Here is a 17,360-nt window from a genome sequence, read left to right on the forward strand (position 1 = left end):
GGGGATTAGGTTTGGGAGGTGCATGAACGGGAGTCATGGAAGGGGGTTGCTGTTGAGTTAAGGAGGACCTGAATCCGCGGCCTGCGTTGGTGTCAGGTGGATCAGGATCGCATGGATCGAGGAGGAGTTTCATCTGGTCCATGCATGATCCGGTGTGATCATGGGATTCAAATTTCAGGAGCCATGGCTTGGCATCATTGCCCGAGCCTGCAGGGAGCTGTCATGCCCGGAGGAGTGTCGTTTTGGGTTCAGTTATGGGTGATTGGGTGTCCCTTGGCTTCACGCAGCTCTGCGTCCGAGTTGGCCGCCTCCTGCCCTTTTGTTCGTGGTGCCTTGGTCGTCCGCGTCGTGATCCGTGGCCTGTCCAAGTATGAACAGAGGTGACCTTCACTAAGCATGCTAGTTGCTACAAGCCCACAACCGAACGTGATTCAAGAGTGGACTGGTTCTTGGTCCCAAGAGGGAGAAACGGGCGGTGCCTGCTTGGTGATTGGTGAAGGTTCAGCAGGTGTTGAATCTGACAACAGGTCAACAGGATCAGGCACTCCTTGCCTCCTTGGCCAGGAGTATCCATAACAATGTCTGAACTTTTTGATTTGTCTGTGTCCGACTCCTCTCCTCGTACAGCATGCACAAAGTTTTCAGTATGCACAGTTGTTCTTGCAGCATCTCATGGGAGCTGCACCAAGATTTTCATGCGGAAGGACTAACTAACAGCAGGGGTGTTGTAGATGGTGCACGACGTCCAGAGACATAATTCGAAGAAGAAGGCTGGGGTTCCTTTTTCCAATTAAGTGTCATTAACCGGCACTAAGCTTTCGGCCTTAAATTCCCCTTCTCAAATTAAAGGAGTCCCTGGACCAAGCAGCAAGCAAGGAGTGATACGGGCAGGGACACTGAACCCGGTGGTCGGGTACCGTTAGGCTTGTCTGCTGGAGAGGCGGGGAGGCCCATGTTGCAGTGGGCGCGCGCGCAATTTGGCAGGCTCACCAGTGACGCCGCCTCTCCGCGACACATCCCCCGCCCGCTCCTCAAGGAAACCTACCAGTCTACGACTACTGCAGTTGGTGTCTGTGTTCTCCAAAGACCTACCTACCAGTCCCAGAACTGCTCGAATCCTACACTTGCGATCTCTGCATTCTCCAAAGACCTGAAACTGCCGTTCTAAAAAAAAAGACCTGAAACTGCTGCTCGATCACCTCTTTTTACTCTGCAACTTTGCTAAAGCTTGCTGGGCATCATCAATTGGAGTCACGGTGCTCACAGCAAGACCAGTTCTACAGACCTTCAGGCGGAGCATCAAGCAGCAACTTCGTGTCAGGGTAAAGGGCTGAAGCGGATAGGCAGGTCTCTTCGATCTGGTGGTAACAGCTGAAGGCTCCAGTGCATTTCAATCCGACCCAGTTCTAGCTCGCCAGCGCGGTCCAGCCGCGCCAACAAGGGCGGTCCGGTGCCGGCCCAGGCCTACGCCTACGCGCGAGCGTTTTCGGCCATGCCGTGCACGCATGCCCAACGTGGTAGCTCGTAGTAGTGGCGCGTAATGGCTGGTGATCCGGTGCGCCCGCCTGCCGCCGGCATGAGGTCCAGGCAGAGGCCGGCCTCCAGGGACCGTGGTGGCGACGTGGCGTCGTCGTCGATGCGGCGCATGTGGCCTCGCGCGCTCGCTGTCCCCCGCTAGCCCAGCCGCGCCGCGCCCTGTCCTGGCTAGGGCGCGAGCCACGGCGGCGCGCCGGCCGTCGCCGCCCGGGTCTGTGCGTGGGACGCGTTGCAGCCAGCCTTGCAGGCAGCGCCGGATGGTGCCAGAGACCTGTAGCAAGCAGGCAAGCACGTGTTCGGGCTACTTGGTGGTCTTCCACGCCGGATGGCCGCGGGGAGCGCGAACGTGAAGGCGCCCGGGCCCGGGCGGCCGTACGGCCCGTAGGCGCGGCGTCGATGACCAGCGTGAGCGAGCGCACCACGAAGCTGCCCTCGAACTCGCTGGCGCTGCAGTGGCCTTCCACGCTGGTGAGGTGCTCGTCCGGGCGCAGGAACATCTGCGCCGCGCGGTAAATCGTCAAGGTCTATTTCGGCAACCAATTTGGCGCGTGCACCGCTGCCGTTCCTCACTCGCCGGCGGCGAGAAACCACATCGTGATCCACGGGCAAACTGTTGAGTGGACGTAGCTCGCCGCCCGGGCCGCCCCATAGGTCGGTCCACTGCTGGCGGCCGCCGCGCTCGTACAGCACGTACACGGCGTGGACGGCATCCGCGTGGCGGACGGCCACCCTGACGACGCGCCCACGCCGCGCGCGTCCACGTCCCGGGCGCCGCCGCCGACGCCGCCGCAGGGCCCCATCCGCGCGCACGGAACCCTGCACCGCGCGGCGCGTCCCGTCATCAGAAAAAAAACGTGGAGAAAAAGGGTGAGGATGATGCACGCGGACGCGGCCACCGCTGGCACGCACGCACGTACCATCGATCGCCGCAGGAGGAGAGGAGTGCAGGCTTTGGAGTCGTGGCAGGCAACGGGTTCGTTGCGCTGTGAATCTGCGATGGGACGGGACGGTGGCTCGGATTTGTGGCGCGCGCCGCGAAGTCAACAACGGGCGCGGGTATGGTTGGTTCGCCGTGGTACGTGGGCTACACGTGCTCGGCGCTACCATTGTGCGTGTCGTAGCTGTATGTTTTGGAATTCTGGGAGGCAGGAGGAAATGCCGTCTGCCGGACAGGTCTGTGCGCTGCCAGCCGATTTGAGGCCATTGCATCGACGTCGATGCGAACGCACGCAGGTCCTTGCCGGTGTCCCGGAGCTCGTGCGCGCTGCCTGCGCCCCGGCGGCTCAGCCTGGTTGGGGCTGCTGGCAACAGCCCATGCCCATCTGGCTCGCCGTCCTCTCCGTTGCACGGCCCACACTGCCCATCTAGCGCCGCGCGGTCCGACTCCGACCCACAGAATCGCAACAGGCCGCGGCACACGCACACCTGCACAACCCCATGCGGCGCCGAGGCCGCTGCTCCCCAGTCAAGGTTCGAGGTTCCACTTCGTCACCCTACCGTTTCTCAGCCAACAAGGCCCGAAGCGGCAGAAAAAACCTCTCCGTTGTCAAACACAAATCCACAATTCATCACATCAATTGTGCTCTCCTCAGTTATAGCACGCCACAGATGCTCTTCGTCTTTGATCTGTGTCACATTTCTTTCTACTGCTCAAAAGAGAGCCAAGAATTGAGTACCAAAAATCTCTTTACAAGACCTGACAAATGGAGCTACACGACTCTTCCAGTAAACAGCGCCGCGCAGCTCGCGCTCCAGTAACAGTTATTCCCTACCCCATTCTGTAGTAGGTAACTCGGGGTGTAACAACAGCAAACCAAAAGTCTACACAACACGCATGTACTAAGCCAGCCAGACACTAAGCAAACAAACCTCTGCACGGTTGCTTAGAGCAAACCAGGCTTTTGTGCACCAACAGAAAAGGAAACGAGGGAGGAACACACACGGATACCATCATGCACGAAGAAAACACAATGTATCACCAAATCAAGCCAAGCCACAGTAGCTTCTTCATAATCTACTTCAACTTCAGCTGCTTTGCTCTTCTTGATGCATCTTTCTTTTCACTCGCTTCGCATATCATAAAAGAGAAAGAACCTGATCAACAACCAATAAACCAAAGGGAAATCAGCAACTTGTATGCGCACCAATACATAGAGGAGCTGCTTTCCTAAGGGTTTTTTTCCTAGCAAAAACTAATCAATGGCATGCATACCTGGTAGTCCTGGTAGTTTCAAAGGTCTGGAAGGTTCATGTCTGTAAACTTCGATACCAATAAACACACAAATGCAAGCTCATGAGCTCAGCACCACTATCCACCCTCGGGTAAACTACGTGCTGCGCGAACAGATACTTTCACAGCTCAACAAATGCCCCAAGTTAGAACATGTAAGCTCAAAGTCACAAATCTACCACAAGACAATCACATTCCAAAGGCTCTGGTATAGATATCATTTGAACCCAGCATGTGCAAGTTGTTCACTTCACTTGGATATAGCATCCTCGACATGTCTGACATAAGGTTGTTATTCCCTTGTCCCAAATCACTCCACCCATCCAAGTGACCATTTGTAAGCTGTGAGTTTCTGCGTTGTTGCGGCATCTGCGCATAAGGGGATACAGGACCATGGCTCTGCTGTAAATATCTGGACGCCAGATAATTATCATTCATAGGATTGAAGGCATCATGCATATGGTCTGTGAATCTCAAGTTTTGATGAGGCTGCACATTCGGTTGCATCTGTAACTGAAACCTTGGATCATTATTTGATGTTTGCAAGTGGGCTGGAAAAGCATGGGTATTTTTCATCTCCAGCCCTGAATCACCAATTCCAGGCATCCGCCCTTTTCCCACTGCCAGTATGGCAGGATCATTAAATTCTATGTCATTTGTGTGCCTACCAAACGGAATGTTGCTGCCTAAAACATTTTCCCGGAGAAGAGTTTCTGTCAAGAACCGCAAAAAGGTATGAGAAGTTGAACTTGTTTTGAGAGAAAAGGCAAACAGAGATATTGAGAAAGTAAACAAACCTGGGTACATTGAGCCATACACCTGATTAGACCCATCCTGTGATGAAAATCCAGAGGTAAATGCAGAAGGGAATCTAGAAGGGTGGTTGGGCCCATCCTGTAATGAAAGTCCAGAAGAAAATGCAGAGAAGGATCTAGAAGGAGGATTAGGCCCATCCTGGGATGATAATCCAGAAGAAAATGGAGAAGGCAACCTCGGTGGGGTCTTATACACTTCCTGAGATGAAATTCCAGAAGAGAACCCAGGAGGGGGATTCAGACCATCCTGGGAAGGAAATCCAGGAGGTGGGACTCTTGCTGGTGCTGAAAATCCTGGGGGTGCAGATATTTTAGATCTTGATGAACCTGAGAAAGCAAAATACTTCATAAGCACACAAACTTATCACTGGTGAAAACATCAAAGTTACAGAACTACCACCAATAGATCAACAATCCACCCACCCCTAAACTCAAATAAACAATATAAAATATTAGCCCCGACTTGTTACAGTTTTATACATGAACATGAAGCAACCTACTGTTCCTGAACATTAATCTCACCACATACATTGACCTGTTCATACCACGATGTGCAAAAATCTACCGAAAATATTTTGTAGATGATTTTTTTGCTATCCTTTATTAACTGAGCAATAATATTCCAGAGTTCTATAAACGTATGGACTTTATAAATACACCATATGTGTCATTCCAAATGTTTAAATAGCAGTTTAGCACAAAAACTTGAGGGGTAGAGCATACATCTGGCCTATGCTCCAAAATCTGTGAAATAGCAAAAGCTACCCTGCAAATGTTTTGAAACTAAACGGCACTTAATATGCGCTTCTCCAAACAATGATGGATTCAGTTCTTAAAAAGCGTTAATACTCACCAGATACTGGGGCTCGTTGGCTGAGAACCAGAGCATAGAGTTGACCAAGCCAGGGTGTCAGTGAGTATTGATGCGCAGGGTGTGTACTCAATGAAACAATGCGCAGGGTGTCAAGCAATTATGGAGTTTCGTATGTGCTTGCAGTCTTGCTGACATGCAGTTATAGGTGCATTGGAATTTAGATATTCAGAACAGTAACAAGTCAGAGGCATTTGGCCAAAGGTGTAGTTGTTTATGTTTGCATGCCGTTTAAATTTCCTAAAATCCAAACTGCTAAGACTCATAGAAGAGTAAGTTGTAATTTTGACGGTTACAACAGCATCCACATGTTTTTTGTGTGTAGTGTGGACAAAGCAGGTTTTGCACCCCATGAGGTGTCTCTCTAGCTTAACAAACACTGTTTTGGCTAAAGCCATCAAATGGTTCTAATTAAAGAGGGCCTTGTTTGTTGTCAAGATTAGAGGATAGAAAGATAGATCAACATCCATTTGCACGAGCCAGAATCTGACCAATGTTGAATGAAAAAAGTGCAACAACAGAATAAGATCATTCAACTACAGTACTCATCATTTTGCTCAATCAGGTGCAGAAGTGAAAAGGTAGTACTCACCAGTAGTTGCCATATCTGACGTAGCAAGAGAGTTGCTATTGGAAGCATCATTGTCCAGAGATTGGAATGCACGACCATTCTGGTAAAAATTTCCTCGAGAAATCTGGGGTAGCAAACTGAAAGTTTGATCACTAGCACAGTTTCTGAGAGATGAATCCGAGTTCCCTTGGTTATCCTGTCTAGCAAACGAAAATCTGGACTCTCTGCTGCCAGATCCTGATTTCCATGAAGGCGCGGTGAAAGGGACATCATTATTTTCAGATTCTCTAAGCATCCTAAGAAAATTGTTAGCAGGCAAAAATGAATCATCCCACAGATTAAACTCTGATGACAACATATCAGAAATTATTCTGCTCTCATCCTTATTTACACTTATGGTCTTGTCAAAACTTCCTACACTACCAGATCTTACTGAACCCATTGCACCAGGCTGATGACTTCCCATTCCAGGATGTCCAGAAATATTACCAGGTGTATATACAGTCCCTCGCCCATCTTGATCTCCATTTAACAAGGCACGAGCCTTATCAATTGAAGAAAACCCACTCTGCATCTGAGAAGAAGTTCTAGTACCAATCATCAATGCAGGGTTACTTTCTGTATCATTCCACAGTGAAGTGCCTAATGTATTAGGAAACCCGGCAAATGATGAATATGATGGTTGGTCTGAACCATCCATCAGCCTACTATGAAGTTTGTCAGTGACCACTGTGGAATTTACTATATCATTTAATGAAGTAGCACAACAACTTTGCTGCTCTGAAGTCCAATCAAGATGGTTATCAGAACCATATTGACTAGAGAGAACCGTATCCTTATTTTCTGAATGTAGGAGCTCATCAAGCTTCATATGAGATTGGCCTCTGCCAAAATTCTGACCTATGGGTATGGTAACAGACGTGCATGGCATTGCAGCTGGTTGATGATTTCCAGCCATACTATGAGCCTCATCATTGCCATCTAACTTTATTGAAGATATCTGAACAGATAGCTTCTCAATGTCAGTCTCCCTGGGTCCAATATCCTCTAGAATTTTCTCATCAGCAGCAAGACAAGATTGGCAGTTTACAACAGCTGAAGTAGGGCTTTTAGGAGTAATCTTGGTAACTGAGCTATCACCATCACCAGTCTTCACATCTGATTTCAATATTGCTAGATCTGATACCAAATCTGAAAGACGTTTGCTGGTAATGTTCATTGTCACGTCTTTCTTAGGTGATATTGGTGACTTGTACGCTAGATGGGTTAACTTTCCATTTTCTTTCGCAGCTTGAATTTCCTCGCTTCCTTTTGACATGCCATCTGACACTACAATGTCATCGTCATTCCAAGCTGAAGGTATTGAGGAGAAGTCTATGTCCAGTGATGATAGAGAATGTGTTTCCTTCACAATACCAGGCTTATACGGCTCTATGGTTTTGGATGCACGATCTTGGTCTGACACTTGCCGTCCTTCAGACATTTTTGGCGCTGTACTTGTATCATCATTCCAAGAAGAAGGTATTATTGTATTTGAAATAGTTGAAGAACTAGAAAATGAATTAATTTGTGGCTCTGATTTTGATTTCGTTTGAGACGGTGTTGATGTTACCCCATTAGCTGTTGTCCTAGCATTCAAATCACGATGCCCCCTGCACATAGAGGGGGGGGGGATCAATAACACAGTTCTCATTTTCAATATATAGTGAAAGATAGCGGAGCACTCCTAGAGGTACCATACCACGAGGAAGCTGGTGGAAGCGTGGACCTCCCAGAACTACTATTTGGAGGTGAAAGTCTGGGCTGGTTGTTGGTATTCTGCAGACAAAAAGGCCATTGAATGCAGTATGTAAGCCAACACATAAGAAAATACTCCCTCCGTTAGCTTTGGCCTAAGTAAAATTTGTTCAACTTTGACCAAATTTATGGAAAAATATAACAACATTTACAATACCAAATTTGTTTCATTGAACCCACCATGAAATATATTTTGATAGTGAATATATTTGACAGTATTCATGTTGTTATATTTTTTTTATAAACTTAGTCAAAGTTGAACGGATTTGACTTAAGACAAACCTAATGTGACATGTAAAAAAAACTAGAGGGAGTACAACAGATTAACCTAGACTGGAAAGCAGCATGAAACTTAAAAAAAAACGACATGTCTTCAGATGAATTTTGAAATTTCAGCATAAAAAACATACAAGTGTTCCATTCTTGATTGTATGCTTGGCTGATACCACCGCACTGTAAGAGAAATCATCAGCTGGAGGAGGCAGTACAGTGCCTGCACGTCTTTGCGAAACACTAGATGCCATCTGGGGGACCCTGGTCCTGATAGAAATGTAGAAGAGTGAATGGAAAGTAACAATTGATGCTATGAAAATTGATTTAGCACAAAGTTATTTATCAAAGAAGTACTTAATATATTAGACATCCACATTGAAGCAGTCATACCATTATACACAGAATACCAATAGCTTATACATAGTAAGATTTTGCTTGTATTGTTCCAAGGGACTAGGAGTAACTATGTTACTCCAAACAAAAGTGGAAACATAAATGGTGGTTTTAAAAAGCAACCGTAATGCCAAACAGAGCCATAATACGTGTACAAGTAGTGTATGCAGAGAAGGAAAGCAATAGCCAGGACTCGGACAGTGGCTTAGGGCTACACTGAGTGAAGGAAGCAGAACAAGAAATTGAAGTTCCAGAACATCAGTTAAAATAGCTCAGTACTACCTCGTATATGCTGAGATAACCTCATCTTTAGTGAAACTATCCTCCTGACCACCTACTTCATGCAAATAGAGACAATCTGGATTCCCACATGTCTGGAAAGTCAAGAAACATTCAGGATGAAAGGATTAGGTAGAGTACTAGAAAATAAAGCTATCAGAATGAAGCAACAAACGTACCATGTTCCGCAGCCATGCATGGCAATATTTCGTAGTACCAAAGCATGCTCTGCAACAGTCAACAACCATTAGAGTTAACACATCGTGTAAAATTTCTGGAAGAGACAAAGTATAGAAGCTCACCTTAAAATTTTCCCTTCCAAAACAAAATTGTGTACAGCTTGAATACAACGGATGGCCTCCTCTTCTTTGGCATAAGTAATATATCTGTACACATTTGACAGTAATCAGTCATTGTTTAAACAAGAGCAGAACTTCTGAATCGAACTCTTATACAAACACATCACTGCCTGCCGTCACAAATAAATGATGTTTTAAACTTCCACACTGTCACCAATGTGTACCTTTTAACTGCATGTCTCTATTGTAACATATTTACAAACTACATTCAAGACAAATATGCTTATATCATTTTCAATATTCGATCTAACTATATCACGAGGTATTGGTGGTCAAAGTTTAGATGCTTTCGCTGAACGCAACACAACTTATGTGAATGTTAGTAATTTGTAGCAACACACAAAAAAATAATACCCAAGGTTCTTAAACAATTTAGGACCATGATTATCTATATCTGAAACAAATAAGTGGGCACTATAAGATGCAACCTTCAGGGAAAACTAATTGGTTTATGTTACTGCATGCCATGTATAAGCATAGCTAAACCAAGAAGTCACAGCAACATACCAACACATGGGAAGAAATTATGTAAAGAAAGTGTTGATGAGAAACAGTGTGTTAGACATGCTGCAAGCATGCGAACTTCAACATACACAGTAATTTCTACACTGATGAAGCCCAAACAGTGAGCTACTATATTGCTGAGTACACATAATGACATATTCTAGAGGCCTCAATTTTATTATTCAAGTTATTCTACTGCTCATATTGCTGGCATAACACTGTTTCAGAATATATCCAGCAACTCTTTTTGAAATCGCTCAGAAACCAAAGAAGATATCTTACATTGCCAGGAAACCAACAATGCTCTCGAACCAAATAAAAAAACTGCCATCTCATTTAAAGAAATTCTTCTATTCTATATCTACACATGTAGGATCGGGTTTCAACTTAGTCCAGATACAGTGGATTGTACCATCCAGAAGAATCAGGTAGGTCTGTCATCGATGATGCAGAAATCAAGCACCGACTGAAAAGATGCTTTGCATCTATCTGAAACTCCCAGAAATCACAGCAATAAAGAGATATTTCTCCTTATGTTGGCAATGACGAAACCAATGTTACTTTCAGATATGGTTATATAAATAAGGTAGCCACAGGCAAGTCACACTACTAAGTAGGTAAGACCTTAAAATGAATATGGATATAATTGTCATCTTTTTCACCAAGTTCAGTAGAAAACTGTCAAATACAATTTTAGTCTCAATTTACTTTTTATAATACTAATGCTCTAGCATGACAATGAAGCATTCAAACTTGACGCATGCAATTGCATAAAGTGGAGGATAACTATTTGATATATCAAACTGGTTGACAAAACCTAAATAATGTCTCTGCATATGAAGCAAGAACAGATCATGTATGTACAACATGAGGTTCAAAGAGGCATACACACTAATATTGTTGTTTGCTGATGCCTGCTGGGAAGGAGGTCCAGTAGGACGGGAAACTGAAACCTTCAAAACTTTCCCATATTGTCCAAAGTATTCTCTACGCTCAAGAACCTAAAACAAAAAAAAAATAGTAGTGTTGGTATGAGAACTAAAATTTAAACATGTAGCATAACTTGGATGGATCTAATTGTGAATAATGATATGGTGCTCACACTCTCATTGCACAAATGTGCAGGTAGTCCGATTATGTACACCAGATTCCTCTGGATAACCCTGACACCAGCCAGATGCTTCTTAGCTTCTACGGATGTTGCTGCTGCTGCTGCCGCTGCCACCTTTGGCTTAACCTTTTGGGTCTTGTGCTTCTTCTCTGCATTTTTATCTGCCACCGTCCTGTTTCCATGAAAATGAACGTAGCGGGAACATGCTATTACAATACACCTTTCACAAGTGGGTAATGTTAACTGAACTGAAATAAAAGCTGAAAGGATTTATATTTGCATGTTTCGCATGATAAAAGGGTAATCCCAAATGCTATAGTCTGTAGAAGTAAAACACAAATTGATTGATAAGAACAGAAGCATTAGGAGGGTGAAAGAAAGCTTGGCTGCTGAAAGTTTGTGACGAACCTCTCACAAGTGGCAGCCATTTTGACAATCCTGTCCTTGTCATAGGGAGTGCGACATGCAGGGCAACGGCCCTCTGTCTCCTCCTTCTCAGCCATGTCTATGATATGGTGCCAGCACCAGACGCAAATCTGAAGAGTTGATACATAAACAGGAAAAATGGAGTAAATGGCAGTTAGCTGCTTGAGCTCATAGTGGTTGTGGCTGCTGCAGAGGCAGCGGCAAAGGCATACAGTCTGATTGATCGGATAGGAGGATTATTGATATACATACATCATATCCGCATTTGCATGGCTTGAGCTGCTGGTCAGTGATGTCCATCTCCTCAGCACAGAGTGGGCAGGTATGGTCTCCATCGTCGCTCATGGTAGTACTGATTGATGAGAAGTCAAAAGGAAGAGCTGTTAGAATCCCAATGAGGAAGAAGAAGACACCCCAGATCAAAACAGATAAGACACCTACTGCAATCAATCGTTAAGCTATTGTATCAGCAGCTTGAGATCCCAAATATTAAGCACAAAAGAAATAACTCAGACATTAAAGCGTCCAATAAACAGAGGTCATCAAACTTTGCCCAATTCTAGCAAATCAGTCATCGAACCTAAATCTACAGCTAGAAATATATGAGGAGGGAAAAAGACCCAATGCTGCAAAGCTGATTTCATCTGGCTGCTATGTCGATTTTCGCACCGACGTTTTGCCCTCGCACCACTGATTCCTTTGCGATTCCAGATTCAGCACTGGTTTTCTCCCAGTAAAAAAGCCCATCGTGAACCCGTTTCGACTCCCGAACCGATCGATCTGACACGACTTCTTCAACATCTCGCTTTCCTCTCTGTGCTACGACGCGTCCCTCCCATCCGCTGCTCTGCCCCCCACCCTACCGCGCTACTCAGCCCCGCCCGCCACGAATCGGAGCTCAGGTCCAGCAGTCCAATCCAATCCAACACCAAAAAACGAGAAACCGCAAGAGAAGAGAGGGAGAGGATTGCGTGCCTGAGTTGATGTTGCAGGTGGTGATCCATCCTCCTAATTGACTTCTAACTCCAATCGAGGCCCGCGGCGACGGCGACGGGACGGGGAGCGCAGGGGCAGGGGGGCGATGAGGATAGAGAGGGATTGCCGCCTCGCCGGTGTTCAGGCCAGTCAAAACGTCTCGCCAAGCGGTGGTGCGGGGCCTGGCTGACGGGACGCCTCGACGGGGCAAGAGACGGCGGTCGGGGCGCAACCGCGGGATCCGGTTTCAACTCCAGTCGACGAATCCGGCGAGTGGATGGAGGGGGATCGAGGTCGGACGAAATAATGAGTGGGGCTTCCGAGTTCCGACTTCCTTGCGTGCGCCGTGCGGTGGTGGTGCGCTGGGCAGGGTAGGCAGCAGGGAACAGGGAAGATGTTGTGTGCGGTGGTGCGCGTCGCTGGTGGAGGAAGAAGAGGTGAGGAGGCGCAGGCAGATTCTAGGCAAGCTGCCACCGTGCCATGCAGCGGCGCACCGTTAGATATTGATCTTGCGGTCTATCTACTACTATCAGGCATCAGCAGCCAATTATGCAGGAAAAGAAAAGGAAAGAAGCTTCCTAATAACTGCCGAATGACGCCGTCGCTAGAACCGACGGAGTGCTGTCACCGCGTTAGGGTTAGGGCACCCACAAACTTTGTAGATAGCAGCTCAACGTAACTTCATCCACGTTAATTATAGATAATATTATTATTATAGAGTAGTTCCTTGATACTAGATTTTTTTTAACATTTATTTCTAAGTTTTAGTGAGTCTCGTATATCGCAAAATTAGTGAGGGTGAAGACGAGGTGAAAGAAGGGGAGATAGCAATATAAATGCGGTTGTCGATAAAAAAAAACAAGGCAAAATCATGCGGAGGCGTTATAGCCGCAGGTGAACAACACCACGTAGGGTGGAGTGGGGCTAGTCGTCGAGCGAAATCAAAATGAAAAGAAAAACTATATCTCATGTCTGACCACCGCACAGTTAAATCAGAGTGGCTGAATCAACTAGAAGAGATTGAACTGTCATCCAGTTAGCAAAAGTTGCTGATCAAACTTGCATTTCACTACTACATAATCTCCAAGTAATTTTAGAAATATTCTGTACATCATGCTATGCCCAATATGTATAGAGCTATGGTTGATTTGATCGCAGAATAGTCGTGCATGCATAGGTTTGATACGTGTGCACACCTAAATAACATGATACATATTTTACCCAATGACAAGATGTGAAACTATTAACCATCTCTCGTATTCCTATAGTCGAAATCAACTTTATGTCAAGAAATATCTATTATGAAAAAAGAAAATTAAGTTTTGTGCAACATTCGAGCACATCTACCTCATAGATCTCTAGAATACGTGGCAGCGATGTAATCACCAAGAGAACTCGTACGTAGTCGTCGTAGCCATAGTTTTTATACCATAATTGCGCAGCCGCAGAAGATCTAGCTTGTCATTCTTTTAGCATTAGCAGTTAGTACTTGACATTGCTGAAAATGAAAAGTAGCCCAAAGTCGCTTTGTGCAATGTACACCCAACTACTTTCAGTAACCAGATCCCATGCCAAATCGCACACCGACATGTGGACCCCCCACAACTTCAAAATGGTGCGTGTACGGTGCATCGCACATTCACACTGCCGGCCACCCGTAATCAAATTCCACTTTCCTTTTCACGACCCGAACTTTTTGTAAATTACATGAACTGCCCTCACAGCGATTCGCTCATTTTTCTCTTTTCCTCAGGACTAATATTCAAAGACACACACCGGCCCGTGCGCCTGGGAACCCGACGGAGTTGGCTTCCCACAACTTGGATCGGGTCGCGTTGGTTCATCGAGAGAAGGCGCAGCCATTTCACAAAAAAAAAAACAAAGAGAGAGAGAGAGAAGGCGCAGCGCGCAAGGAATCCGCCGCGGCGGCGATGGGCTTGGGCTCCCGCCCCGCCTCCACCTCCACCGGCGGCGAGAAGAAGGGGGAGGAGCGGGTGCTGAGCCACGGCGACGCCGTGCTCATCCGCTCCGACCTCGCCATCCTCCGCGGGCCCCGCTTCATCAACGACCGCATCATCGCCTTCTACTTCGCCCACCTCTCCGCCGGCCTCGGCGACGACCTCCTCCTGCTCCCGCCCTCCATCCCCTACCTTCTCTCCAACCTCCCCGACCCGGCCTCCGTCGCTGCCATAGCGGAGCCGCTCCGCCTCGCCTCCCGCCGCCTCGTGCTGCTCCCCGTCAACGACAACCCCGACGCCTCCGTCCCCGAGGGCGGTTCCCACTGGACCCTCCTCGTCCTCGACAACACCACCAGCCCATCCGGCCCCCGCTTCGTCCACCACGACAGCATCCGCGGCGCGCCCAACCTCCCCGTCGCCAGCCACCTCGCCGACACGCTCCGCCCCCTGCTCCTCCAGAGCGATTCGAGGAGGAGGGGCGCTGTGCCGGTCGTGGAGGGGCCCACCCCGAGGCAGCCCAACGGCTACGACTGCGGCGTCTACGTCATGGCCATCGCCAGGGCCATCTGTGGCTGGTGGAAGAGTGGCCATGGCGGCCACCGGGGAGGGGATTGGTTCGAGGCGGTGAGGACGGAGGTGGAAGCCGACAGTGTCGAGGCCATGAGGGGCGAGCTGCTGCAACTAATCACCACCCTCATCCAAGACAAGGCCAATGCCAGTTCAGCATCCGAGGGCAACAAGACAAGCAACACTGATTGAGGTTCATTGTTGTGTCTCTGTAAGATCGATAGGGACGACACGCAATAGCTTACCTGATAGTACACTGGTTTCTCAAGTTTGGTTGCTCTTTTTGATCTTAGTCAAGGGGTTTCTTGCTGTATCGGCTTCTTTGCGAAGAGGAAGAACAAGCAGAGCATACACACTTGTGTAAGCAAAGTTTTGGAAAATCACATTTGTCCCTTTTGTGAGTAAAGTTTTAGCAAAAGCCTGTTACAAATCGACAAATATTGCCAATGATCATTGATCAAGATATCACAATCTTACAGTGCTTATGCTTGCAAGTTAGTTGAGTATGGATGGATTGGGTTGGAGTTTATGGCTTATGCTCGATGACTGACCAATTCAGCAGCACTATCTAAGATGTGTTTATGTTCCGTGCCTTTGGATGCTGACTGAGTGCAGGTGTGTTTGGATGATACTTGGGAGTTGGTTGGAAAGGGAGAACTGTTTGATTGTTTGAACAATCGAAGTATGGTTTCCTGAAACTAATATTCACTAGAACTTCAACTTCAGAATTTGAGAGCTACATTGTATGTGCCTACATGTCTGTTACTAAATTTTACACTGAATATGCATATTGTGTTGCAAAACATGCACCTATGATGTATCTAGTCTATCATCCAGGACATACCTGCTGTCGATTAAACTCAATCCTTTTCTATCTGGAATCTGTTATGTTCAGTTTTAGTTATGCTTTCCTGTTATTTTTCTTATCTAAGCAGTTCTAGCACCACTGATCTTATGCCTTTCTGTTGGTATGGTTTATATCAAATGTGCTGTAATATTTTGCTATAATGAATACTATGGTACCTGAGTTCGCACGTACTGTTTTTTTTTCAATATTTGGATTGCAAGGTACAGTATGATGGTAGATAACGCAAATCCATGCTAAGGCAGATCTGGTATATTCCCCTAAAAAAAAGGTAGGTCTGGTGTATATCTTACTCTCCTGCTTTATGTCCATACCTAACAGTCTTACATGCATGCGCCCTAACTAACTACCTCCTCCTCTGATCAATTCCCTTAACATGTCACCCTTGCATTGCTTCCACCAGTCTACAGCTGCAACAGAGCACAGGACTAAGGTACCACCTATGCAAACTCTCTTGTTCTTTCCACTGCTTTATTTTCACCACGAAATGGTTGATTGCGGTATGAAGTATATGGTCGATTAATTCTCTATGTTTCCTGATTCCCTTTTGCATTAGCTTGTGTTTCGATTAATTCTCTATGTTTCCTGATTCCCTTTTGCATTAGCTTGTGTTTTTTCCCTATCTTTTTCCTAGAAACAAGCAAACAAGTTATGGTGATTGGAATTCCCTTCCACCAGTATGTTCTGCCAGCAAACAAGTCCATAATATGTCCCCTGTGTTTTTATCAGGGAAAATGCAACGTCATGAGAAGATTGCTGCTCTGAAGCCTGTGGCGTCCAGGCCTTTCTCCAGCTTCAGGTCCTTTCCAAAGCTCCTTCAAGACTTCACTAGCACAGGTTCCCCACCCATCACCGTCTTGGAGGAAGCAGTTCTAGTTAAGCCGAAGGCCACTCGGTTCCCATCGCTACCAAGTGAACTTCCGACAGAAATAACTGCAACCATAGTAAGTCTCACTCTGGAATTTAGTTCAGATTTTTCTGCCTTTTTTTAGAAAGACATGTTTTCTGACACCATCAAAATTTTGCATGCTGATACTTCCAAGTTCAAGGATCTTTCTGTCATCCATTAGATTAATGAGCATGTACAAGGTACCATCATGTGATCCTGTTTCAACTATGTGCCCACTTCAACTTTCAGGACGCTGGCTCAGATACCACATGTGAGGAAATGGAGGTAGATACAGAGCAGGAGAACTGCTGCGGCCATCTAACAACATGCCACACTGTCAAGAAGCCCACGGGCAGTCGTTTGTCATTTGATGGCTACAACTGGAGGAAATACGGGCAAAAGAAGGTGAAAGGGAGCGAGTTCCCACGGAGCTACTACAAGTGCACGCATCCAAGCTGCCCTGTGAAGAGGAAGGTGGAGACGACAATAGACGGCCAGGTTGCTGAAATCGTGTACAGCGGTGAGCACAGCCACCCCAAACCTCGTCCTCCCAGGACGCCATTGTCGTCCCCAAGCACGGCAGAGGTTGTGGTCTGCGGCGTGCATGGTACTGACGATACCATGCAGGAGTAGAAACAAAGAGAGCTGGGAGGATTCAACCAGGCTCCTGATACTTCTGATATCGGGAGGCAGTTGCGTTCCCTTGGATTAATTTGGAAACAAGAGTTGAGCTTGCTGGTTGTAAGAGAAAGGTCGTATATTTCTGCCGCTAAACATTCTGCAGCTGATGTACGAGAGTCTGCTACAGGGATCGTGTGATCACTGCCAAATGTTATCATCCGATTCCGATGCATGGTGACCCTTGAATGATGCATGGAGCAGGCTGCTGTTCCATTAGACGTTGGTAGTACTCTCCTGGACTCCTCAGATTAACCCAAGCC

The 17,360-nt window shown here is 46.8% G+C and overlaps 3 protein-coding genes across 4 annotated transcripts; 2 read left to right on the forward strand and 1 right to left on the reverse strand.

Moving 5' to 3' along the window:
- Nucleotides 1-3,150: 3,150 nt before the first annotated feature.
- LOC112896221 lies at nt 3,151-12,573 on the reverse strand. Its single transcript, XM_025964143.1, has 14 exons — nt 12,141-12,573; nt 11,418-11,517; nt 11,148-11,275; nt 10,731-10,911; nt 10,517-10,629; nt 9,068-9,151; nt 8,945-8,993; nt 8,769-8,860; nt 8,231-8,360; nt 7,765-7,841; nt 6,045-7,675; nt 4,564-4,908; nt 3,749-4,479; nt 3,151-3,630 (listed from the first exon to the last, which is right to left on the reverse strand). Exons 1-13 carry the CDS (start codon nt 12,167-12,169, stop codon nt 3,956-3,958), a joined length of 3,483 nt encoding a protein of 1,160 aa, XP_025819928.1. The 5' UTR covers nt 12,170-12,573; the 3' UTR covers nt 3,151-3,630; nt 3,749-3,955.
- Nucleotides 12,574-13,998: 1,425 nt separating this feature from the next.
- LOC112896222 (NEDD8-specific protease 1-like) lies at nt 13,999-15,136 on the forward strand. The gene has a single exon (XM_025964144.1). The coding sequence runs from the start codon at nt 14,072-14,074 to the stop codon at nt 14,855-14,857; it is 786 nt and encodes a 261-aa protein (XP_025819929.1). The 5' UTR covers nt 13,999-14,071; the 3' UTR covers nt 14,858-15,136.
- Nucleotides 15,137-15,656: 520 nt separating this feature from the next.
- On the forward strand, nt 15,657-17,266 carry LOC112896224 (probable WRKY transcription factor 3). 2 transcript variants are annotated; one of them, XM_025964146.1, is made up of 4 exons: nt 15,657-15,805; nt 15,934-15,963; nt 16,260-16,474; nt 16,669-17,266. In XM_025964146.1, the coding sequence occupies exons 3-4, from the start codon at nt 16,265-16,267 to the stop codon at nt 17,050-17,052; spliced, it is 594 nt and encodes a 197-aa protein (XP_025819931.1). In that variant the 5' UTR covers nt 15,657-15,805; nt 15,934-15,963; nt 16,260-16,264; the 3' UTR covers nt 17,053-17,266. The 2 variants fall into 2 exon arrangements, with proteins under 2 accessions (XP_025819931.1, XP_025819932.1); XM_025964147.1 differs by having other exon boundaries at nt 15,657-15,801.
- The last annotated feature ends 94 nt before the right edge of the window (nt 17,267-17,360 follow it).

Source organism: Panicum hallii, chromosome 6 (genome assembly GCF_002211085.1).
Source record: "Panicum hallii strain FIL2 chromosome 6, PHallii_v3.1, whole genome shotgun sequence".
NCBI lineage: Eukaryota > Viridiplantae > Streptophyta > Magnoliopsida > Poales > Poaceae > Panicum > Panicum hallii.